Consider the following 24,316-nt stretch of genomic DNA (forward strand, 5'->3'; position numbering starts at 1 on the left):
ACATTCATCCCAGTGCTACATACATTTTACATAATTAGAACAAAACATGCAAGAAAGTAGCGGGTCAATGGGATTACTAAACAATACTAACTGACCCTCCATCTTCACTCCTCCTCGTGGTCGCTTGGTGCCACGCTAGCGCCTCTGAGAGTGACGTCTTCGTCGTTATCCTCTCTCAGAGACCAGTTGAGATAGTCGGAGTCGTTGCTTTCCTGCAAAGTGCCGAGGTCTCCGGGAGTCATGGCGCCATACTTGTTGTCTCTTGGAGAGCCCGGAACACTCAGTGGACGAGTTAACTTGATCTTTTCGTCATTTTCGAACGGATTGATGTTCTGGCTGAAATCTTCAGGATAGGCTCTTCTTAAAGAAAGCATTCTTGCCTTAACATACTCCAACCCCATTCTCTTCCAGTCCAAAAGATCACTCAACCTTTCTACTCTGTTTCTTTGGTTGATTCTCTGTCTTCTGGTCTTTTGGGTGAACTCAAACATCTGTTCACTCAACTGGTTGATCGACTCATCAACAGACTTCATTCTCCTGTCGACAATATAGATCCCATAATCCTTAGAGTTTTCAATGAGATCCTCCATGTAGCAGCCAAAACCTGAAAGATTGGTGGTGATGGATGGAATGCCCATTACGGTACACTCTGCAGGTGTGTAACCCCAAGGTTCATAGTAAGATGGAAAAACACCCAAATGGCAACCTCTGACAAACTCGTCGTAATCGATGGGCAAAACTGGGTTCGAAGAGTTCAAGAATTCGGGATGGAAGATTATTTTAACCCTGTCCTCCTTCCTATTGAACATCTGGCATGAACGGATTTGATTCAAAATAGGATCGGTAGAATCGTCAATCATGTTATGAGTGACGATTGCTGGCAGCGTGTCTCTCTTCATTGCAATCATTCTTCTCTTCAATAAAACCCTGTCACTAGACTTGAGGATGTCATCCAAAACAGGTAGCTCCGTTCTATTGGAATCGTTGAAATGCAGAGGATTTTGACACCAGCCCAAAAGCCTCTTGCTCATCGCATCTTGGATATCTTTCACTGTGTTCTCCAGTTGTCTGATTACAGCCTGACCCCTGAGCGTTTCGATGGTGTAAGAGTTATTTTTCGCAGGCATGATAATGAATGCAACGACAGTCAAGTTACTATTAGCAGCCTTCAACTTATGGTTCAATCTTGCCAAAGCCTCGATGTAGAAATCAACACCCTTGTTTCTGTATTCGTAACGGCCTGCAATGAAGAAATACAGCGTATTGTCTAAGCTGAAATCCAGCTGGCCGTAAAAGTGGCCTCGGATAAACTCGTTGATTTTCTCCTTCTTTTCGGCATGCAGGTTTTGGAACTCGTGTACTGCTTGAAATTTCACGACATTCAAACCGTTTGGTAAAACGCCGTCTGGCTTTCTCTTGAGCAAATGTTCACTCTCATATGCCGTGATATGGGAAACGGTGGTAAAGACATCGGCTGCGTGTGCTGCAGACCTTTCAATGCAATATCTGTGATAGATGCCTCTTTTGCCCGCCTCGTAATCGACATCAAACTTGTCCAAATTGTTGTAAAAATCAACAGAGCCAGCACATAGATACCTACCTAACAATGTTGCATGGGTGGTGAAAATAGTTGAGCAGTCGATTTTTCTTTGCCTACAAAGAGTCAAGGCGACACCTGCCAACCACTCATGGGCATGAAGTATGATGGCCTTTTCCGTCTGGTGGCAGCTGAACTCGCCAATAAACCACGCAGTCAAATAACCAAGTAGAACAGCATCGTTCGTTTCCGTGTCGGTTTCGGGTGTCGGAATCGCCGCAATGTTCCAAAGGTCAGTCTTCCACTCGTTCATGTTGTAAGCTGCAGAGCCAAGATCAAACAAGATGACCCTTGGGGCTCCTTCAATTAGCCACCGGCCGTACAGGTACTTGATACCTCTGCTCTCCATCGAGTCCAATGTCTCTTTCAATGCCTTGTTTGTCACAGGCAACTCTTCGACCTCAACAGACGCACTTTTGTAGTTCAACGGGCCTAAAAGCATGTATTTCTCCTTGTACTCGGCCACGGTCACTGGCGCCTTCGACTTCAAAACCGAATAGATCCCACCAACCCTGTTGGCGACCTCTGTAGCCACTTCAAACAGGTAGTGGTTCTTGATATCTCTGGTCATTATTTTCTTTGTTAGTGCACGATGTGATACGGATGGGGGGCAAACCTAACCTTTGCTATAATAATCTGGGGTAATTCACGACGGAGCCTCAACTGGGGTGTTTCAGAACGAATGGACAGGGAACACAGCGGAAAACAAACGTGTAAAGCCTAATACAAGAACAACCGGTTCTTGTGGATCCTCCTTGACCTCTTGCAACTCTGCACACGCTACAGGCCCTGTGCAATGGTAGAGGGAGAACGACCCTCAGAACGCTGTGCATGATGGCCTCCCCCTCAATTTAGCAGTGTCACCACCAACTGGTGACGATACCGCAAACAATGTGGTCCGCGAGGACGGGCAATTTGAGATAAAATTCGCTGAGCTCTCATTCTCCAGCTGCGTGGGGCGGTGGGAGAGTGGCTGGGTCATCTGCCGTGTGGGAGGTGGGGGGCCTGCGGAGAAAGGTCTTCAGATGCAGGCCTGGGAAAGAGCAGGATGGGACGAACCGGCAGCACAGACTAGTCAGTTTGACTGCTCTACTCTGTGGCCGCCAGCGTCTATCCCGCATATCGGGTAAAGTGACGGCCGCCCATGCGCACACTCAAACGGCTGGTAGCAGAGCTGAAGTTGCCGGACAATGTCCGTCACCTGGGTGTTGCTGAGCTGCTCTCCAAACATGAGGGAGGAACGGCAAGCCTTGGACTTGATGGTTTCCCTGTAGATATCCGGCATATGCGAGACGTATCTCACCCACCAGAAGGGATTCCCTGCGCCACGGGGCTTACCAGTTTCCGTCGGCTTGAACGCAACCTTCTTGCTCTCTCCCAAATTGTACAGAAACTCTACAACGCCTTTCCGCAAGACGCTGAAGCCAATCTTCATAAACTTGCTCAGGATCAGCGATGGCAAATGTGTAATATGGGTGTAGTCCCTGTCGAACCTGATCCCCCAGAAAGCGAGTGTTTCTTCGTACCTTGCGATAAGCTCACACTCTACACCGTTGGTTTCGAAGGCAATTTTGTCCTCCAGCTCCGAACTCTCGCCGCCCGACATGCACTGTTCAATTAACTGCATGTACATCCTCTCCACATTGATCCGTTCGTCTATGGCATGCTGGTCAAATCCTACAATACGGTTCTGCAGCCTGAGGAGGATGAACTTCTTGTCAACCTGCCCAATCACGTGGAACTCCCGCAAATCTTCCCTCGTTAAAACAACCTTGTCGATGTTATTAAAAAAGAAGGACTGCCTCTTTAAGCTGTCTTGTTTTTGTACTTTATAGCAGTTCGAACAGTGGCTACCGATATTATTTTCGTCTACCAGTCCCTCCTCCCTTTTGCCGTGTCCGGGCTGATCCATGGTACGGAAATGCTCTTTTAAGGCGAGTTTATTTGTGATTTTGTTGAAGTCATGCATTTTTCTTGGAAATTCCTCTATGGTTGCTGGGTTTGTGTCAGTTAGCCTGCCATTCAACTCGGACTTCTTGAATTTGGAAACTGTTGAATCAGACGAAAGAACCGCATACTCTTGTACTTTCTGTCTTTTGCTTTTAACAGTGCTTTTGGCTTGCTCCTTTTCGGTGGTTCCCTTTCTCTTCTTTTTGTAAATTCCAAAGTAAACTTCAATCACTTTAGTGAACAGGAACAGTAAAATCTTCATGTTCTTGGTTGTATAGCAAGCTTTACTGGGATCTTGCATCAACTCCGATATATTAATAGGAGCACTAAAACTGGCAACAAATACGGGATTCACACTATATGGTCTCCCATACATGCTTGACGATTTCTTGCTGGGGCTTTTCACCCGTGAATTCTTGGCGTTATGGCCCCATAACTCATATTTTTTTTGAAAAAGCCGATTGACATATTTTACCATTTCTTCACTTATAAATGGGCGACCGTTCAAGTATATAAATTGATAGCTCTTCGTCTGCAGTGATGATAAGCCAATTCCAGCTTTTAATTGTATATTTTTAAGCTGTACCTTGCAAAGTTCATAATCTTCACAAGTCTTTTCTCCAAAAATAGACTTGAACAAACTCATTTGAGATTGGAAAGAAACTTTTTCTGCCGTGAACGTGGAGGCTTTGTCGACCAATACTTTACTAACCCATTTCAGTTGTTTGAATTCTTGCCTCGTTATTCTCACCTTTATCCAGGGTTTATTAATTAGGCTGTCTAGAACCATTCTTTTGATTTCGAAAGTATCCTGTGTCCATCTATTCTCAATATTATTTAATAAAATATTTTTCCTCACAATTACAGGATCAAAAAATCCTATCAACTTTATGCTGGTTCCGATAGGAACTGGGCCATTATTCTTCACTATGTTTCCAATTCGTTCATCTCCTTGAAAACAAGCTTTGAAGCCGCTATTGTAGTGTTTCACTCTTGAGACTACAAGCACAGAGCTGCATATATTTAACAGAGAGTTGAACGCCTCTCCTCTAAAGCCAAAGGTAGTCAACCGCTGGAGCATGGAAAGATCGCAATCTGGCCCTTCGGAGTTTGAAATTAGCTTTGAAGTGAAAAATCTTTTTCCTAAAACTTCCATCGACTCCGGACCTATTCCTTCGCCATCATCGGTATAATCTATCTCAACCGTTGTTTCTGCGTACTGGACTTTTACGTTTATTTTGATATTAGTTGCTCCTGCATCTACTCCGTTCTGTGTGAGCTCCCTGATAGCGTCTGATAAAGTGTTGATCTTGACCTGGCTCTGCATGTAGCCGCAGACGGACTGATCTATCTTTTTTATCTTAGACATCGTAATCTAGCTTGTGGCATTGGTTTCGTCGTCAAGAGAGCATATATTAAACTATAAACATTTGATTAATCGAAGTAGCTCATTCCTTAATACGCTTAAGTTATGATCCGGCAGAAACCCTCTTTACGCACTCTCTTTTTTTTCTCCGAGTGAATTCAAACGCAAATTTTCTTTCGCCTTGATAAAAATACAGTATAATCGTTTTTCACCTTTCTACCCATAAGGCATACTCGCTACCTCAAAGAACCCATTACACGACAACAGTGGCAAGTAAAGAGCTTTTAATCTGATACTGAAATCTTGTTTTGCCAACGAGTGCAAAAAATTTTGAGGCCAAAATCGTCGTGCAAACAAGGTTCTCAGTTTTGCATTGATTGACACCTTTCTTGCAACCCCTGACCTACGTATAAGATTCTATGAATAATGCCACGAGTTTCACTTGAAGAAGCTTTTTGTCAACGTTTGAGCATAGTCGTTTGAAGTCGTGCATAATAGTTACTTTTCTTTATTTTGTGTTGTTGCATTGATAGTTTGGGGTACTTTATAATTGGAGACTGGCTTGAATCTCCACACATTCTAACACCTATTTTCAACCGATACGACGTTTTGTTACTATCACCGTTAATAGCAGTCGTTTCAGTTGGTATCCCTAATATATTATGCACTAACAATTATGGAGTGAAGATCAGTGGTATATTATAGACTGATTTGACAATAATGCGAGTTGATCGAAGGTTCGGAACACAGGTATATCTCGAGCAACTTTCTTTACGGACCTTGTTTCATCAAAGGCTTGGGGAATAACAAATTAATTGTGCATCATAGTACATCAATCGTTTTTCCGTTCTGTCGGTCGGATTGGTGTCTCCAAGAACACAAACAGCTGTAAATTTAAATTGGGTGGCTTTTAGCCATTGCCTGGTAGCTTATAAAATTGTTATTGAGGTGTTGATTATCTCAAAGCTCCCTTACCTTCTCATGGGCCATCAAAAATTTATCACCAGATAGTTAGATTGCTTCTACTTTCAGTGCCTAATAATAATAGTCTTCTGCCCTTCTTTTCTTTTGTCTTTACCATCATAAAAGTGAGGGGTTTACAATTAAGCAATGCCCGTGTAGCGTAATGGTTAACGCGTTTGACTTCTAATCAAAAGATTCTGGGTTCGACTCCCAGCATGGGTGCTGGCATTAGCTTATATTTTTCTTGACAGTGGTATCATCAATCTTGCCCCAAATCTAAGCTGTGTCCTTTAAAGTTTTAACTCAACTCTTTGGAACGCTTGTTATAAATCCAAAAGGCTGCTAACTAAGAAAAATGAGGTTTACAACTTACAACGGCAACAAAATGTTGTATCTTAAGAAAACTGCCAATTGCCTCTTACCTGGAAACCTCAAAGGCTTGAGTTTTACATTTAAGAAAGTATTGCGATAAAAATGAGTTTTCCAAGACGATAAATAGAAATGTACAGGATGGTAAACATTCAACAAGAGTCAAAAGCACTATGCAAGTATTTTTATTGCGTTGAGGATAAGGGTAGTTATAATAATAATATAGACGGAAAAATATAAAAAAGAGTAAAATAATGATGACGTGAAACAAAGATATAAGTATATTATATAAGTGTAAAAGAACAAAGAGAACCAAACTGGCAAAAGAGAAAATAAAAAAACATACAACAATGACTGAATCATTCTTGACCAAACCCAATAGTGTTTTCGACGGCGATCGTTAACTTCTTTTTCAGAGCATCATAATCCTTGTATGGTGGCAGATCGACTCTGTTAAAGCAAGTGTGTGACTTAGGTAGTTGATCGATTTCTCCTGCCTTTTCAATGGTGAATCTTCTTGGGCCATCTGAACCTTGCAAATCTTTGAAACCATTAACAGGGATTCTTGATGTACCCGTTGTAAATTGCAATAACCTCGCACGCTGCTCACTTTCCCACTCGCTGACTGCTTTCCAGAACCATTGGATGACTTCGTCACTTTCTTGATAGCCTCTGTAATCTGTATGCTTTTTCCAGTCATCGATGTCGATCTCGGCCAAACCACCAATCAACAACTCGAGTTCACGTTCGTCAAAGACTTGAACAAGTTCTTGAGGAATTAGTTCGTTGAAACCTTCCATGAATGAGCGGAATTGGCCTTCAACTGGTTTAGAGATAATCCATTCTGTCTTCAATTCTACAAACTCACGTTTGTTTTCATTTGTAACTTCAACGTCTCTACCATTTGGCTTTAGGTCGATAGTAACCTTTTCACCAAATCTGTCTTCCTCAACGCTGAACGATTCGTATAATATATCTGTGATATCATTCTCCAACATCCAGCACAGGGACTTGTACATTTCCGAATCGACGGATTCCAAATCCTGTAATACAATCTTCTTCCGTAACATCATCTTGTACATTGCACCAACAAAGAATGCGTCCAAGAATCTACGATGGAAAACTGCCAATCCAACCACTCTACCAACGAACTTGAAATAGTTCAAATGCTCTGGGTTGATATTGGAGTTTGGATTGATTTGCAACGTATAGTTGTCACTGGATGCATATTTGAATAGACCGTATGCAGGGTTGAAGACTTCATGCGAGAGTTGTTGGAAAAACTCTCTCGAGACTCCACCATAATCTAAACCTTCTTCGCCTTCGAACTTGATCATCAATCTCTTCTTCAAATCTTCTGGTGTTTGTCTCATGACTTCTCTGAATGAATCTTCCAATAGGCAATCTCTTCTGACCTTAATATGACATTGGCCTGGTAAGATTCTCAAAGCTGGTTGGGATCTGAAATAAACCAGCTTTCTTCTAAAATCACGCTTATATTGAGGAACGTTCTGATCTAAGGAGGAAGGCAATCTTGGATCATCCCAAGTGGTAGTTTTAGTGTTATGATCAACAAAATACACTCTTGATGTATTGGCAAGTCTCATTTCCCAACCACTTGGTAATGGTCCCATTGCAGATAATCGTTGAGCGTTGTAGCCTGAGTTTGCTCCAAAGCTTTTAACAAACTGTTGTCTTCTTGGGTCGACCCAAGTAGTAGTTCGAGTGTTATGATCGACGTAGTAAGGTCTTCCCTCCGGTGTGAATCTCTGTTCCCAGCCTGGAGGTAATTCGCCCAATCCTGGTACGGTTTGACCGGTGGCTTCAAGCGTGGAAGCCTCTTCTTCTGTTATGTTTTGGCCTGAGCTTCCATATACAGGTACAGTGCTGTTGTTATTATTGTTGCTATTAGATGATATGGTTGCACTTGAAGGCTTGTGGTTATCGTTTGAATCTAAGGTTGGTCTTTTCCAAGTCGTCGTTCTGGTGTTATGGTCGACGTAGTAGGTTCTTCCAAAATTGTCCGTTCTACGTTCCCAGCCAGGAGGTAGCCTGCCCAGCTGGTCTTCGAAAGAGGAAAACTGTCTAGCGTTGGAGCTGGATGTTGCCGAGGAGTTTGAGGCTGCGACACCGGGAAACTGGCTAGCTGCTGACGAGGTTCCGTGGGCGGAGGCGGAGTTGGAGGCGGAGTGACGGGTGGTGGAGTCGCTGACAGAGGAGTTTCTTATGAAGTTTGTTGGGTCTCTGGAGTCTCTGGAGCCGTTTTTATGGGATATTGTTATTATGAGTTTCCCGGAAACAGGCAAGTTTGAGTTTGACTTTTTCAGTTCTTCGGCAACGGTCTGCTCGCTGGATGGGTCGTTGAAGTTGATGTAGTCTCCTATTCTGATGTTGATGACTCCTAAGAAGCCCTGGTCCTTCTTCTTGAACTTTCTCTGGTCAAACACCTGTATGATCAAGACGGAGTTTTCGGTCACGTTGAATTCGAAGGACTGGTCCCAGTGCGGTGAGGACGTCCTCTTGACGGTTTCAGTGGTCTGCGTCTGTGATCCGTCGACGGTCAACACAGCGAAGGGGTCCGGGGACTTGAAGATCTCCCGCTTGTACAAGCCCTCTGCGGCCAGGACCTTGACGGTGATTTTCGAACGTGGTGCAGGCATCCTGATGGAGGAAGTGGTCTATGGAAAAACTAAAAGGCAGGGAAAGAAGGAGGCGGAAGACGATGCTTCTGACAGATCTGTGCCGATTACTGGACTGGCTGCTATTTGTCCTTTTGTGTGAGCGGGGGCGGACGATCTGGAGGTTTTCGAGATTTTCCGGCTCACTGCTGATGTTCAACTTGTGGCTGTGACTGAGTGTGCGTGGCGCAATCTGTCTGTTCTAGCGGTCGTGTAGGCTGGTGGCGGCGCCTGTCTGTGCTGCGTTTCTGCTCTTTCAATTGTGCCGCAAAAGCCTGGATCTATCGAGCGATGGAGGCTGGAGAACGACTCACCTAAGGGCAAACAGAAGACGAACGGGAAAAGAGAGAAAAAAGGCGGTGGCGGCGACTGGCGTAGCACGATCGATCGCAATCTGGTTCCCTGTGCCGGCGAAGTGACTCTTTCAAGTGGCGGATCAGCGGGGCACGTACGTTCCAGGGGCTGTCTCGCGTGTTTGCACACCAGCAGAAGCTATATGCCGCAGCCCTTGTGTCTGTGGCCCTCCTCCAGCTATCCCAGTCACCCTTTCTGTTCCCACTACCCGCTCTGTCACACTCTCTGTGTCTCTGTGCGGACCCTCGCCTGCCTGCCTGCCTGCCTGCCTCCCTGCGTGGGTCGGATTCTCTCAGCACCCGCCTGCCAGCTCCACAACCGCCCGGCCTCTGCTGCCGACTGGCTACTCTCTCCGCGCCAGGCGGCTCGCCGGCGGCCCCCGCGCAGGCGCAGATGTGGGTGCACGGGTGCACGGGTGCTGGGACAGGGGCTGAGGGGCCGATCGTCGCAGGGCAACGCGGAGGGAAAAAAGGGCAACTCCCAAAAGGGGAATTTTCTGGATTAGCCACCGCATGAATCCGGGAGGCGGCCTGGTGCAGCAGATCCGGGTGGCGTCCGGCATTGTCTTGAGCGAAGGCTTGTTTCCAGCAAGATGGTTTGGGATTTGCCAGCACACAGCACAGACAGCAAGGATGCAGCAGGAGCGTCAGTATAAGAGGCACGGGGCGGCCTGCTGCAGACGCTAGTTTGCGAGATCTGCTTCTCTGCACTCCCGCAGCAGGCCGGGCTCTCCGGGTGGAAACACTGGTATGTGCTGAAGTGGTCTCTTGTGCGACACGGCCTACGACTCACCTCTATACACTCTTTTTACACTATGTCCGGCACCAACGCACACTCCAACTATTGGAAAATCAACCAGCAGGAGGACGAGGACGCTGGCTCGGGCGCTGGCTCGGCGTCCGCGTTCCAGCTCGCATCGAACACGGGGTTCTCACGAGACCACGAGACCGTTGCGGTTGCCGCCAACGTGCTGACAGAAAACCTCAAGATCTTCCAGCTGGCGGAAAACTCGCTCGTGCACCTGGCGTCGATCACGCTGCCGGACGTGCAGTCGCTCAGGTTCCTGAGGCCTATCTCGCCGCCGACTCAGGACTTCAAGTTTCTCGCCACGGGCCACTCGAACGGCATCGCCCACCTGTCTGCAATCCCGCTCACAGACAACTCCGTTTTCGAGAACGCGGAGATCATCAAGCGCTTCAATCACAGAAAACAGCTCAGCGCCGAGCCGGCAGGCGCCACAAAGACCGGCTGTCTCAACGACGGCACGCTCTCCACGACCATCAGCTCGATGCAGCTCACGGGTCCCGCGTGGCGCTCCACGTCGTTGAACTCGCTCGTCTCCGTCTACGACCACCACTTGTTTGTGTGGGACACAAGCAGATCTAGAGCGCCGCTCTCGCTGGTCCGCACAAACGGAATCTCTCGTGTCGCCTTGAACGATCACATCGACTCGTTGGCTGCCATTGCCGGAGACTTCGGCCTTTCGCTCCTCGACTTGCGCACAGGTAAGAACCAGAGCAAGTCCTCTCTCTATCTGCCGCCGAACAGCTCCGTTTCCTCGCCGTCAAGATACGGCGCTCCGAAGGGCGTCACCTGTGTCGAGTGGTGTGAAACGAACGAAAACTTCATTGCTACCGTCCAGAGCGATGCCGTCTACATCTGGGACATCAGGAAGTTGGAGCCGCTCACGCAATTGACAGGCTTTTCAGACTCCGTTACTCACGTGAAATGGAACGGAGACAACTTGTGGACGGGAGACAAGGACGGTTATTTGACAAACTGGAATTTGGAAAATATACACTGCTTGGAAAAGAAGCGTTGCGTTGCCTCACAGCAGGATACTCTTGCCGACTTGTGGGAAAACTTTAATCTGGAAGAGAAGCCATCACAAAATACAGTATTCCGTGGAACCAGCACAAAAGTTTCCAATTCAAAAATCGTGTCCCTCAATTTGGACGTATCGAAAAACAATGTCGTGTGCCTAGACGGCTCCTTTTTGAGCACGCACGATATCAAACTACTGAACAAGGCTCCTCAACCAGTAGAGGCAGTGAAACGCCGTGTCTCGAGCACCAGAAAGTTGAAAAGACCTGCTCCTATATATGTAGGCCCAGAGCGAATAGTCTCAACTGAAAGTCTTTCTTCGGTAGGATCTAACTCTTCAGTGCCTTTGTTTGACACAAGTCTGGATTCCAGGAAAACCAGCAACAACATCTCCTTCCCCCCAACTCCGACTTCTGACACCAAGAAGCCAACAGACTACCTTGAATATTTCCAAAAGGAAATCAACACAATGCTCGAATCCATGGATACCAAGAAAGTCAATGACATAGTGTATATTTAGGGTTTACGTTTTTTTTATCTCTTAACTTAATTTTTAATTTTAATCGTAAGTGAATCAAAGAGCTCAACTAACTAATAGTGTGACCTCGTTCTATCTATACATGAACAACAGTTTTTGCTCTTCCTTCAACCAACAGCAGCTGGTTTCTTATCCTTGCATTAGTGCTATCCACGGACTTTGATTTTCATATTCCTCTACTAAATATGTGCCTTTGTTGTGATCCAGCCAAAAAAGTATGATATCCAAATATACTTTGCTTATGCGCACAGTTCCCGGGTCTACGTTATTCATCACAAGAATATTCGGAAAAATCGACAACAGTCTCAACAAGAAGATTGATGGGTAAATGTCATACAAGTGAGAGTCATTTTCCTTGTCGAGAATATCACTATATTGGGGCCTCTCGTATCGATATAGTAAGAACGTGCCTAAGCACTGCTCAAAGTACAGTTTGATCGATTGTGTCATTTCCAGAAAAATGTCCAGTTCTGAGACCTCTTCGCTGAACTCCCGTTGGAGATATAACATGAAATCATCAAGCGTTTTGGAGACTGAACATTTTCCCGGCAGGGAAACCAGCTTGTTGTTCTTTGTTATATTCTCCCAGTCGTCCACCAAAATAATTTTCAATGCGTCGGGAACAAGAGTTTTAATCTCGTGATGTGTAAATCCCGTTTTGGATTCATAGTGATTTGCTTCATTCTTGGAAGACGCCCCATTGAGTCTTTTTCGTTTGACGCTATTCTCTATATCAGAAGAGCATCTATCTCTTGACTCATCATCTTTATGCTTCAAGTTTCCAGTTTTCGTCTTTCCCCGCCCTTTCTTGTTCCCATTTCCATTTATTATCGAAAGAATACCAGAATCTTCGTTCTTTTCCGGCTTTTCTGAAGAACTGGGCGATGATTTTCTTCTGGAGTCTCCAGGTATTCTTTTCTGTAATTTTATGGTTAACTTTGTCTTCTCTTTCTCCTTCTTCCGATCTTCTTCCTCTAAAGCTTCTCGTTGAAGACGCTCTTGTTCTTGCATCTCAAAAGTTAAATTCTCCTTCAACATCAGATTTTCGTTGTTCACTTCCAATATCCGAGACGGTAAGACCCATTCGTCCCATTTGGCATTCCACCCTTGGTAATGTACCATATAACAAACTTCAGATAAGAACTTTTGAGGGAATTTTTTGTTAGGAGCTGAATAGACCTGTTCTTTCTTTTTCTCATCGAAGGACTCCACTTTCTGAGTTACTGGATCAAACGTCTTCAAAACTTTGGCATCATATAACAACGGTCCCTGGTATACAAACACCTTTTCACCCGGAAGGTAAACCTTTTCTGTCATTACTTGTTCAAGATTTCAACAAAGGCCACCGACAAGTTTACTAGCTTAAATCTTCGAATCTTCTAACGCAGCTCAAAACGTGAACATCACCTTTCAAGGTGTAGTAGATCCAGCGATTTCACGAAATGCTATCACGCGCAAAGCTTGATTACACCAATTTTCGTTCACCATGTTTGGGCACGTTCTGCTGCTTCACAACGATAATAATGTAATGAAAGTGCAACTACAAGGGAGCAACAATAGCAAAGTCCCTCAAACAAGCACGATGAGCATAAATGTAAATGAGTACAAAGAGTTACCGCCTTTGCCCCAAGAAATGGGGAAAACTGAAGTCTCTCAACATCCACCTCTCAATCCTACTTTTTCAACTCCAGAACACCGCAATTCAAAACCACAGATAGTGTCACAGCATGCGTTGAGAGGAAGTACAGATAGCTTCATACGTCAAAAGGAACAAAATTCGGCTTATAGGGTTGAAGGTTTATCTTCCCGAAGAGCGGGTCCTACATTAACTTTGAACCTTCACAGCAACAATAATAAACCTCCAGTACTAGATTTCCCTTTAATAAGTCCTGTTCCATTTTCTGCGAGCTCTGCTGAAGACTGCAATTTTTTGACATCAAATGAAGATGGTGATTCACCAAATGTGGAAAAGTCAAGACCTCCTCTTTTAGCATTGAAAAGTGTACAGGTAGATGCTCCCAGGACAAAAATAGTACTAACTCAGCAAACACCAACCAATATAATATCAACTAGACAGATGAGTGAAAGTGAACCCAATAAAAAAATTGAGGTGAAATCTTTAAATCGAAGGAATTATAAGAAGTTAAGTCTTGGCCCAATTATCACAGATGTACAGAATAAACCAGGGGACTCACCAATAGCCCAAATGGGTATAAAGGATCCTGAAAGAAAGATAGATACCGATGCTTTGATTGAAAACATTAAAAATTTAGAGTTTGGATTAGAATATGAAATGCCAATAAATGCCGATGAGCTGATTGCTCTAAAAAAATTAGGATCCGGTCAGTCTGGTACTGTTTCGAAAGTTTTGCATTTACCAACTCAGAAAACAATGGCCCGGAAAATCGTCCACCTTGAGGCTAAGGAAATTGTACAGTCTCAAATTATGAGGGAGTTGAGGATAATGCATGAATGTGATTCCCCATTTATTATCGAGTTTTACGGCACATTTTTACAAGAAGGAAACGTTGTGATATGTATGGAATATGCGGATTGTGGATCATTGGCCCATGTTTTCAAATTAACCGGACCATTTCCCGAATTTATGCTAAAGCATGTTGCATACTCTGTGCTTTCAGGACTAATATATTTGTATGACCAGCATAGAATAATTCATAGAGATGTTAAGCCATCGAACGTTCTATTAACATCAAAGGGGAAAATAAAGTTGTGTGATTTTGGAGTTTCAAGGGAGCTCATCAACTCAATGGCAGATACTTTTGTGGGGACATCAACGTATATGTCACCAGAGAGAATTCAAGGTGGGGTTTACTCTGTCAAGGGCGATGTTTGGTCTTTGGGTATAATGCTATATGAGTTGGCATCAGGTAAATTGGCCTTTGCTAATGACAATTCGGGGGCCGTTTCAATTCTAGAACTTTTACAGAGGATTGTAAATGAACAGCCCCCAAGCTTGTCAGTGAAAGATGGCTTCAGCAGTGAGATTTCTGATTTCGTTTCGTTGTGTTTGAAAAAAGAGAGTTTGAGGCCTAGTCCATCGGACTTGATGAACCATCGATTCTTGGCCGATTTCCTGGATGATGATGGTATCATAGTGAGCTCAAAGTACCGTGCTGATATTCGCAAGTGGTCGAAAAATGTCAGACGTGTACAAAAGGGTAAACCTGTGAAAGATTAGAAAGATTATATACATTACACTACCTAATTTACACTTTTATGTAAGATTTACTGTCAAGATAGATTGGATATTATGAATCAAGCTGCAACCTAAGAACATCTGCCACTAAGTATAAACTTCCACATACCACCACTTTCTTTTTCGTGACTTGTGATAGCTTGTAGGCTTGAAAGATGGCATCTTTGAGTTGCGGACAAGTGTAAACATCAGCATGTTCTATCTTTTGGGTTTCTATTTCTTTCTTCAAATCAAGCACGTCGAATGGCTTAATCCAAGGCATTCCTTCAACTTTATCGTCAAATTGAGTGAATATTATCGAATCTTTAAAGGTAATGATTGGTTTGAACAAAGCTGACAAATTTTTTCCCTGAGTGATCGCAATAATGAAAATGAAATCGTTGTCATTTCTAAGTGTCTTAAGGTATTTTCCTAGTTCAATCGAGGCCTGTGTGTTGTGTGCGCCGTCAAGGAGAATGTCGAGTGGTCTATCCTCCTCAAAGCCCAAACTGCGCATGTTGAAACTATACTCCTGCAACCTTCCAGCCCATACGGTACTTTCAACCCCCTTCTTGATTGTATCCCTTGTGATACGATCATCATCAAGTAGAGATGCAATTTTCAATGCCACTGACAAATTATCAAACTGATAGTCACCGAGTAGTTTTGGTGTTACCCAGCAATCTTCTTCTCTCTTGACTACATACAATGGACAGCCAACGTCTTTTGATTCTGCTTCTGCAACTTTAAGCACTGATTCGACATTTGAGCCGTCAACAACTGCCGGTACACCTTTCTTGAATATTCCGACCTTTTGAAATGCGATTTCCGACAAAGTTTTTCCGAGGAGATTCTGATGATCGAGTCCCACCTTTGTAATCCCTACCACTAGAGTTCTATCTGGGGCAAGAACATTGGTTGCATCTAATCTTCCACCAACCCCGACCTCTAGTATTGCTATACTGACCTTAGCCTCGGCGAAAATCTGGAAAGCTGTACAAGTAAGTAGTTCAAATTCGGTGCATCCAACTTTGTGTTTGGCATTGGTATCAGCGATTATCTCTTTACACTTCTCGTATAACGACAGGGAAGCCGGGACATTGTCTATTTGTATCGAATCTCTGGGTGTTATCAGATGGGGAGAGTTAAATCGACCGTTTCGGATCCCGGAGGCGCTCAAGATGTGAGATAAATAAGAACACACAGATCCTTTTCCATTTGTCCCAGCAATATGTATGAACTGGGGTTTGTACTGCGGGTTGCCCAGGAGTGTAAGAAGTTTTTTCACTCTATGAAGCTGCAAGTCTAGCGGCATTGCAATCCCGTGTGTGAGTTTGTAGAGCCGACAAACATCTGGAAACTTTAGAAAGCATTCTGGGTAGCTGGTTGTTCCAGGAAATCCAGTTAACATTTTACAGTTCATGCTGTGGCCGATCGACCGTCAGCCGTTTCTGAATAAACGCTTTACTTTTGCTTCCCTGCCCTTCCATGGGCCCAACTATGTTTCTATCTGTGGATAACCGACTCAACTAGAGCTCAAGCCCAATTTCTAATGAATGGTTGAGAAGCAGAAGTCATTGCCCCTTAATGTTTACTTTCTAGAGCTGATTTACGGACTCCAGTCAACTCTTTCATAATGGTCTTTTGCAACGCTCCACCATTTGTTTGTTTGTTCTACAACCTTTATGCTGGACTACAAAGAGTGATCGTAAAGCGTTCATACCGCCGAATAGAGTCTGTAAAGGAGTGTGAATACGCACGACAGTGAAGGCAAAGTGCCCGTTGGAGGTGACTAGCCAGCTAATAAGACAACTGGCCAAAGACGAAATGCGGTCTGTCAGCCGCGAAGTTTGTCTCTGAGTGTGAACATGAATCAGCCTGACGAAGAGAGGATGTTATTGTAAGGGTAAGCAGCTTTGAAGTTCGCTTGGACTAGCAGTACCCACAAAGCTTGTCATAGCCAGCCTTTCTAAGACAGTTACCCTCAGCATGGCTTCCAAAAGACTGGAGATCAAGTTGAGAAAGTTTTTTAACATCCCTCGTAAGGGGGAAAACTATGAGTTCAGATCTGGTCTTGTGTCACAATATGCAGAGGAAAGAAAGGACACCATCCAGCGAGTTATTGCGGCCATGACCATGGGGAAGGATGTGTCGGCATTGTTCCCCGATGTGTTGAAGAACATTGCCACTCACGATCTTGAGCAGAAGAAATTGGTTTATCTATACCTCATGAACTATGCAAAGACACATCCCGAGTTGGTCATTTTGGCCACAAACACATTCGTGCGAGATGCAGAAGATCCAAATCCGTTGATCAGAGCGTTGGCAATTAGAACCATGGGATGCATTAGAGTTGACAAGATGGTAGATTACATATCAATTCCTTTGAAGAGAACTTTGAAGGATGACAATCCATATGTTAGGAAAACTGCCGTTATTTGTGTTGCGAAGCTATTTGAGTTGAACCCCACTGTTTGTATGGAGCAGGGGTTCCTAAACTACCTATTGGAACTTGTCGACGACTCCAACCAGATGGTGGTTGCAAATGCGGTTGCTGCGCTACTGGAAATTTCCAAGTCGACTCAAAAAGATGTTCTAAAGATTGATTCCAAGATTTTGTCGAAACTTCTATCAACCTTGAATGAATGCAGCGAGTGGGGACGGGTTTCCATCCTATCTGCGTTGGTTGAGTACGATGCGCATCAAATTTCTGAGGTCCATGAGATCATTGAGAAAATATCACCACAATTACAGCATGAGAATCCGGCAGTAGTTTTAACATCGATAAAAGTTCTTATTAAACAATTGAACAAACTCCCTAATAACGAAACAGCCAATGTGCTAAGCAGATTGTCGAGTCCATTGTGCTCCTTACTGGTTTCTGCTCCTGAAATCCAATTTGTTGCTCTAAAAAACATCAGAATTTTACTTGAAAAATACCCAAACATTTTGGATAAAGAACTACGTGCTTTCTTCATCAAATACAACGACCCATTGTACTTGAAGTTGGAGAAAATAGAAATCATGATAAGAATATCCAATGACGATAATTGTATGTTGTTATTATCTGAACTAAGAGAGTACTCCATGGAGGTTGACATCGACCTAGTCAATAGAGCAATCAACGCCATTGGACAAATAGCGATAAAGATCGAAAAATGCTCCAAAAAATCTGTTGAGATCTTATATGAACTCTTCATAAATAGGGGAGATTACGTTGTTGAAGAAACTGTTGTTGTAGTACAGAACATTTTGAGAAGATATCCTAAAGAATATTTATCAACAATCATAACAATCATTGCCGATCTCAAATTCGACGATTTATCCAAACCAGAATCCATTTCATCTTATATGTGGATTTTAGGAGAATATGCTAAAGAGATACCCCATTTGGAAGATAGGTTATCTTTGATTGTCGATAATTTCGATGACTTTGAACCAATTGTACAATCTGCAGCACTCTCTTCAGTTGTCAAGGTCAGCTTGGCTAAGCCAACTCCAAAAATTCCTCAACTATTACAGCAAGTTCTCGATAAAGCAACTAAAGAGGTTGAAAATGCTGATGTTAGGGATAAGGCGTACTTATACTGGAGATTGCTCTCAACTGATGATAAGGCTTTGCAAAAGGACATTCTACTAAATAAGTTACCTCTCTTGGATTCTACTATTGAAAGCTTTGCACCAGGATTGTTGGAAGAATTATTAGACAAATTAGGTAACTTGAGCTCTGTCTTCTACAAACCTGCATCCTCATTCATAAACCTGGACAAAAACGACCCAGCATTTGTCACGTCTTCTGACCTGCAAAATAAAAAGTTTGAAGAATTACAACAAATAGCTAAGAATGAAATTGTGAACAACGCTGTGAAGGCTGATAATTTGCTAGATTTAGATGACGACGACAACGGAGGTGGCGAGAACCCTCAAGATGTTTTAAATGGATCTGATCAAAATAGAGGTGGTAACATTTTAGATGAGTTGAACGATTTATTCTCCGGACTGGGTGCTTCTTCTGCAGTGACACAAACTTCTACTAATAATGATCCGTTTGGAATACTGGGTGCTGTGTCAAGTAATTCACCTGCTTCAGCTTCACCACCCGCGTGACCCAAGCCGGTAAGCTTAAAAAGTACTTATATGCCGGCATAATATTTTTGTAGCCTAAATAATCTTCAATAGACACACACATACCTACATACATATTAGTATATACTTATTATACATAATCATATACGAATGTTGTCCGTAATTGTATACACAAAAGCAAAATCGTACATCTAGTCGTAAGCTGAATTCAGCTTTCCACTTCATCTATTTCTTTCTCTTCGTTTTGTTTCTTTTTGAATCCTTCATGTTCAAATTCATCAGCTTGTACAAATGCAGCTTCGTCGTCATTTTCTTCCTCATCCATTGCCACATGCACGCCGGCATCTTGCATTTCAAAATCTTCTCCTATTTCTTCTCCTTCGTCCGCTTCCTCTTCCTCCTCATTCACTGGAGCCGGAAAGTATCTCTCGACATTTTGCAACATATCTTCACATTGATCCTGTGAGAACCTACCCTCACATTCTTCAATGATCGCATAAAGATTGACTAATGATCTTGGCAATGAGTTCATAATCATCAATTTTTCAATCACTTCAAGTTCAAAGGTGTTCAATACAAGCATCAGATTCACAAAATTTTCAGTTTTCACTTCGTTGCCCTGATCCATCTTCACTAAGTATTGACTCAGATCACGGGTTATTATCTCTAAATCTAGTAACCTTGGATCAAATTTTTGTTTACGCTTCTTCTCTACCTTAGGGATTGTAAATCCCCATGAATTCTCTTTTTGCACATCAACTATATGCTGATACACTTCAAAATTGGACAGTAGTTTATCACGCTGCTGTATAATCTTCATGGTAGTTTGTTTTGGTTAATTTATACATATTGCCGAACAAGCTATGAAGGTTATTGCTGAAAGAAAGAAAAAAAATTGACAAAATAGAAAAACATGTTTCTAAGTGTGAGATCGCGTAAATTGCCTGAAAGGGCAGTACCATCTGCTTCTGATGTTTTGTTAATTACTGGAAAAAGTGTTTATTCAGTTGAGTGTACAAAAGATCAACAACATTGATCAAACTATACAATTTGCCAGGAAACTAAATCACTTGGAAATAGTATGGCCCTCTGAATTAGTAGAGCCAGTAGCACTACGTGAAAAGTTCTTCTCCAATAGCGTATGGAACTCCATCATATCATGAAGCAACGCTGGTGGAGGTGGTTGTCCATTTTGCTGGCACTGCAGAAGTATCTGCTGAATCTGATAAAACTTTTCCTTGAAGGGAGAAGGTAGTTGATCGGGTGGCGGAAGATTTGCTGGCATCATTTGAGGAGGAATATGTTGTTCCATTTGCGGTGTAGTTTGCTGATGCATTTGTGTTGGCATTTGTGGTGCAATGCTATTTCCGCTATTGTTATGAGGTAATTGTCGTAATGTTGGTTGATTGGAACCCTGTAATGAACCTTGCCTGTTCTCTTGTGGGGATTGGGGCAATTGCTGGTTTCTGATGTTCATATTCATGTTATGGTTCATCTTTATATTACCCAAGGTTGCCAATGGATGCTGCATTCCCTGTGGAGGTTGTGGCGAGTGTTGCTGCGAATTTATTAGTTGCTGAACAATGTGAGGTGGAAGTTGATCTAACTTTCCAGGTGGCAAACTTCTGTGGACAAGATAAGGCCTCTGTTGCATATTCGGAATTCCGCTTCCAGGAATGTTAGAAAAATTTGAATTACCATTTGGCCCATCAGGTAGCATACTTGATAAGTTTGACATGTTTGCCATATTCGGAGGTAAATTTTGAGGCATGTTCTGAGAAATGTTCTGTGGCATGTTTGGAGGCATGTTTTGTGGCATGTTTGGAGGCATGTTTGGAGGCATGTTTGGATGCATGTTTGGATGCATGTTTGAAGGCATATTTTGAGGCATGTTTAAAGGCATGTTTAAAGGCATATTTGGAGGCATGTTTGGACCCATACTATGGAAATTGGATCTTGGCTGTTGTTGCATTTGTTGCAGCTGCTGTAATCTTTGCATATGCTGCACCTGTTGCATATGCTGGATCATTTGAGCTTGTTTCATTTGTTGGACCTGCATGTCAGAGGGGGATTGTTGATTTCCACCATAGTAACTGTTGTGGTTGAGTTGATTGAACTGATTATGCGGTAACATTCCAGGAGGGAACATACCAGGAATAGGCATAGGCTGACTCGGCGAGAGTCCTTGATTCCGCCCATTCTCTTGACCACGCGTTTCTTTCATAGGTGAAGCTTGCGATTGTATCTGTCCTAGCTTACTTGTAGTGTCCAGCCCAGGAGGCAAAATTTGTGAACCAGTCCGTTGAAGAGGAGTACGTCCAGGTGCTATTGTAGAAGGGGCAGTGTTTCTAGAGTTACGAGTGTCTTGAATGGTGGCTTCGGTGCTGTCTTCACTGGAGCCCCGCTGCGCCGCATTCTCTGTATTTTTGTTTAGTAAAGAGGTAAAAAAGTTATCCACTTGAGTTTTCGAATCCATTTCCAATCCAAATTGGAAATCGCCAGAACTGACATTTGGCTTTTGAGCTTTAGCTTTAGCTTCCTCTTCTTTCTGTTTCTCCTTTTCTGCAAGCAACTGATAATATTCTTGTTCTGTGGGGCCTAAGATCTCAGGTTCTTCTAGCTGTTTTAGCAGTTCTCTTTTTAACTTTTCGTCGTTAGTCTCATTGCTATCTCCCCCAGCAGCGGTGGAGTCATCGCTTGTATTACAACTGGAGCTCTCACTTGTATTTACTGCCTTTGCACTTTCAGCGTCGACAACACTGTTCTTTGAGCGAAACAGTTTCTTCTCCCTCTCAAAATCATCCGCTGTATGAGATCCAGCTTTCATGTACAGTTGAAAATCCCTATCGACTTTAAAATCTGTTTCCGCCATCCACTCTGGCTCATCGTTATCTTCTTCCTCGGCACGGTAGCCATGAGAGTGTCCACTATTACTGCTGCTGTACAGATGGTGAGCATCCTTTGTACGATGACCATTTCTTTTACCATTCTTCTTCGAACCATAAGAGCTGCAGTTCACGTTTTGTAGGTAGCTGTTTATCTTCATCAATACTGTGGCATCAAAACGATAAAATGATCGGTCGGGTAGCTCACATCCTTCCGGAATAGTTCCTTTGTCTTCAAATGTTAACAACTGTTCCGGTGTATAAACGATTTTCTCTTTTGGTAAATCTCCGCCGTCCAAAAGGGTGGGATCCTGTGTTGCCAGAAGTGGAATTCCGTCTTTATCAAGCATGTTGTTGCTAGATACTGCCTAATATTGCCTGTATCTTTCTTGCACCCAATGCTTCTATTGTGTGCAAAGGGTAGTGAGAGTGTATCCTATTCTTCTATAGACCTTTGTACCTTTCACCTAATCCCTTGCTGTATGTGGCGAACTTTCAATTTCCATATCGCGCTAACATTTTGCACCGGTTTTATGATCATGACTCTATTATTATTGTTACAAAAGACTATACAACTACACAGCTAGTCTCACATTCATACAACCTTAAGGTCTATGGTGCCGGAATCTGCAAACCATCTTCTGTCGAACTTACGTAGAGATGCCTTGCTGTTGAATACACGGCGAGGGATGCCACAGTCTGCGAGATAGTGCGTTATGTTTCCTTTCTCGAAGTAGCCGAATTTGTACATGTTCAAAGCAGACGATAGAGGGAGACCAACAGAGACAAGGTATTTGCTCTTTATTAAAAGTGTATTGTCGTTTTCGTTTGTGCCAGAGGATGCGCTTAAACCTGTTGGAATATCAAGTGACATCATTGGAAGTCCAGATTCATTGCACCATTCTATTAGCTGTATTACCTGGTCCAGTTCTGTCTCTAGAAGGTCGTTGATATCGCTGTCAAAACCTTGCAGCCCATCGAGAGCAAACTCAAGCGGTGATTCCACGGTTTTTAGTATCTTTTCCAGTTGAGGTACTGAATTGACAATTTTTCCTCCAATGTCACTGTATCTCTTCAGTTCGTCGTCGACTTCAGCTAGAAGATCTTCTTCAGAATGCTCTTTATCATATAGCAAAAACACAATAGTTTTCAAACCACGATTGAACAAGTGTCTACCAGTATTTATTGCTATCGATCCCGATCTGTTATTTCCGACCAACAACAATACGGTCGGCGGCTCGTTGTGATTCTTGAATCCAATACGGAAACTACCAATGATATTAGTGATTATCAATTCACTGATACTCGTTCCTGCATTTTCGTTCAATATCTGATTGGTGAGGCCAAACTTCTCCTTGCATGCGCTTAAGACACTCGATAGTTGTAACGTAGAGCAAGTTGGGATAGGGGAATCATCATAGACAGAGCTAAAAAATTGGGCAAATGTAGGAGTCATAGAAGCCTTTCGTTCAAAGGAAGTGTTTGAAGCATGTCTACCTTGCAACGAGTTTAGGTATGAAGAAGATAAACTGGTGTTTTCACCAGCATCGGAAGGACTAGTTTCATTGTACTTTGTAACGTGATCATTCGCCAAAGGTTTGACAATGTTGGAATAGTCGAAAGCTTTGTTGTTATCCCAATCATTGTTTTGCTTCTGAGTCAAAATCATCTCATCATTTCCGTACTTGTCCATATGTTCTACCTTATTGAAACTCACCAATCTTGAAGATTGATCGACCTTGTCATGTTTTGATATGTTCTTAAATACAGACTCCTTGTCGAATTTCTGCAAGTTGGATGCAAAGTCAAATTCTTCCAATTGACTTACCTTCTTCGGTTTCGTGATAGTCGGTTTCTCGTTGTAAATATCCACGTATTTGACATCTAACTCTTTCTTTGCACTCGCTCCCGAGCTCGACCCCGAGCTGGATGCTGCAATCAGCTCCGAGTCAGAACTAAAACTACCGTTGGTACTGGCATTGCTGATATCGGTGTATTTCTTTGTTTTCTTACCAGTTGGAACAACATCTCTTCCTTCTTTACTGTCCTTGCTATCCTTACTGTCCTTGCTGTCGTTACTAGCAACATCTTTACTTTTCTCCTTTCCCTTCAATAGTTTCATTTGTTTTTTGATGTACTTGCTGTTGCTTTTCGCCAATTCTACCACATTCAAGTCCAAAATTTCTTGAGTTTGTATCTCCAGTTCTTTCTTATTGACTTTCTCATACGAGCCATCAGGGAGAACGAGAGCCGGATTTTTCAACACTATCTCATTCTCAACGATCCTCTCAATGATTCCCCTGACAGTTTTTCCTGCAGGTTCCTTGAAAACCAAATCCACCGTGTATCCGTAAAATTGCGACATAATGCTCCGGTCAATATTTTGATGTGTATGTCTATCTCCAAACAGCAATCATCTTTTCGTCGGCATGTCTCATCACGATCTACCCCCTTCAATGGCCTTTCTTTCGCAATGTCGCCCTCTTTTTCTTCAAAACTTTTCTTCCACG

General features: G+C 43.2%; 11 protein-coding genes and 1 non-coding gene across 12 annotated transcripts; 4 read left to right on the forward strand and 8 right to left on the reverse strand.

Moving 5' to 3' along the window:
• Positions 1–104: 104 nt before the first annotated feature.
• On the reverse strand, positions 105–2,168 carry PICMEDRAFT_10622 (hypothetical protein; the record flags this gene model as incomplete). The annotated part of the gene is made up of 1 exon (XM_019159699.1): positions 105–2,168. The coding sequence occupies one exon, from the start codon at positions 2,166–2,168 to the stop codon at positions 105–107; it is 2,064 nt and encodes a 687-aa protein (XP_019018760.1).
• A 504-nt stretch (positions 2,169–2,672) lies between these two features.
• Positions 2,673–4,916, reverse strand: PICMEDRAFT_10623 (hypothetical protein; the record flags this gene model as incomplete). The annotated part of the gene is made up of 1 exon (XM_019159700.1): positions 2,673–4,916. The coding sequence occupies one exon, from the start codon at positions 4,914–4,916 to the stop codon at positions 2,673–2,675; it is 2,244 nt and encodes a 747-aa protein (XP_019018761.1).
• Positions 4,917–6,025: 1,109 nt separating this feature from the next.
• On the forward strand, positions 6,026–6,098 carry PICMEDRAFT_t44. The gene has a single exon. It is a non-coding gene; the product is annotated as a tRNA-Arg (tRNA).
• Positions 6,099–6,604: 506 nt separating this feature from the next.
• Positions 6,605–8,905, reverse strand: PICMEDRAFT_71697 (hypothetical protein; the record flags this gene model as incomplete). Its single annotated transcript, XM_019163985.1, has 1 exon — positions 6,605–8,905. The coding sequence occupies one exon, from the start codon at positions 8,903–8,905 to the stop codon at positions 6,605–6,607; it is 2,301 nt and encodes a 766-aa protein (XP_019018762.1).
• Positions 8,906–10,091: 1,186 nt separating this feature from the next.
• On the forward strand, positions 10,092–11,621 carry PICMEDRAFT_71698 (hypothetical protein; the record flags this gene model as incomplete). Its single annotated transcript, XM_019163986.1, has 1 exon — positions 10,092–11,621. One exon carries the CDS (start codon positions 10,092–10,094, stop codon positions 11,619–11,621), a length of 1,530 nt encoding a protein of 509 aa, XP_019018763.1.
• On the reverse strand, positions 11,600–12,986 carry PICMEDRAFT_15576 (hypothetical protein). The gene has a single exon (XM_019160876.1). It carries the CDS (start codon positions 12,954–12,956, stop codon positions 11,769–11,771), a length of 1,188 nt encoding a protein of 395 aa, XP_019018764.1. The 5' UTR covers positions 12,957–12,986; the 3' UTR covers positions 11,600–11,768.
• Positions 12,987–13,845: 859 nt separating this feature from the next.
• Positions 13,846–14,838, forward strand: PICMEDRAFT_32194 (hypothetical protein; the record flags this gene model as incomplete). The annotated part of the gene is made up of 1 exon (XM_019162751.1): positions 13,846–14,838. One exon carries the CDS (start codon positions 13,846–13,848, stop codon positions 14,836–14,838), a length of 993 nt encoding a protein of 330 aa, XP_019018765.1.
• PICMEDRAFT_15577 (hypothetical protein) lies at positions 14,820–16,539 on the reverse strand. The gene has a single exon (XM_019160877.1). The coding sequence runs from the start codon at positions 16,244–16,246 to the stop codon at positions 14,909–14,911; it is 1,338 nt and encodes a 445-aa protein (XP_019018766.1). The 5' UTR covers positions 16,247–16,539; the 3' UTR covers positions 14,820–14,908.
• Positions 16,540–16,818: 279 nt separating this feature from the next.
• Positions 16,819–19,311, forward strand: PICMEDRAFT_15579 (hypothetical protein). The gene has a single exon (XM_019160878.1). It carries the CDS (start codon positions 16,966–16,968, stop codon positions 18,940–18,942), a length of 1,977 nt encoding a protein of 658 aa, XP_019018767.1. The 5' UTR covers positions 16,819–16,965; the 3' UTR covers positions 18,943–19,311.
• On the reverse strand, positions 18,973–19,752 carry PICMEDRAFT_15580 (hypothetical protein). The gene has a single exon (XM_019160879.1). It carries the CDS (start codon positions 19,739–19,741, stop codon positions 19,130–19,132), a length of 612 nt encoding a protein of 203 aa, XP_019018768.1. The 5' UTR covers positions 19,742–19,752; the 3' UTR covers positions 18,973–19,129.
• A 152-nt stretch (positions 19,753–19,904) lies between these two features.
• PICMEDRAFT_15581 (hypothetical protein) lies at positions 19,905–22,195 on the reverse strand. Its single transcript, XM_019160880.1, has one exon. It carries the CDS (start codon positions 22,154–22,156, stop codon positions 19,988–19,990), a length of 2,169 nt encoding a protein of 722 aa, XP_019018769.1. The 5' UTR covers positions 22,157–22,195; the 3' UTR covers positions 19,905–19,987.
• Positions 22,196–22,401: 206 nt separating this feature from the next.
• On the reverse strand, positions 22,402–24,171 carry PICMEDRAFT_10632 (hypothetical protein; the record flags this gene model as incomplete). Its single annotated transcript, XM_019159701.1, has 1 exon — positions 22,402–24,171. One exon carries the CDS (start codon positions 24,169–24,171, stop codon positions 22,402–22,404), a length of 1,770 nt encoding a protein of 589 aa, XP_019018770.1.
• Between the last annotated feature and the right edge of the window lie 145 nt (positions 24,172–24,316).

Source organism: Pichia membranifaciens (genome assembly GCF_001661235.1).
Source record: "Pichia membranifaciens NRRL Y-2026 unplaced genomic scaffold PICMEscaffold_2, whole genome shotgun sequence".
Lineage (NCBI taxonomy): Eukaryota > Fungi > Ascomycota > Pichiomycetes > Pichiales > Pichiaceae > Pichia > Pichia membranifaciens.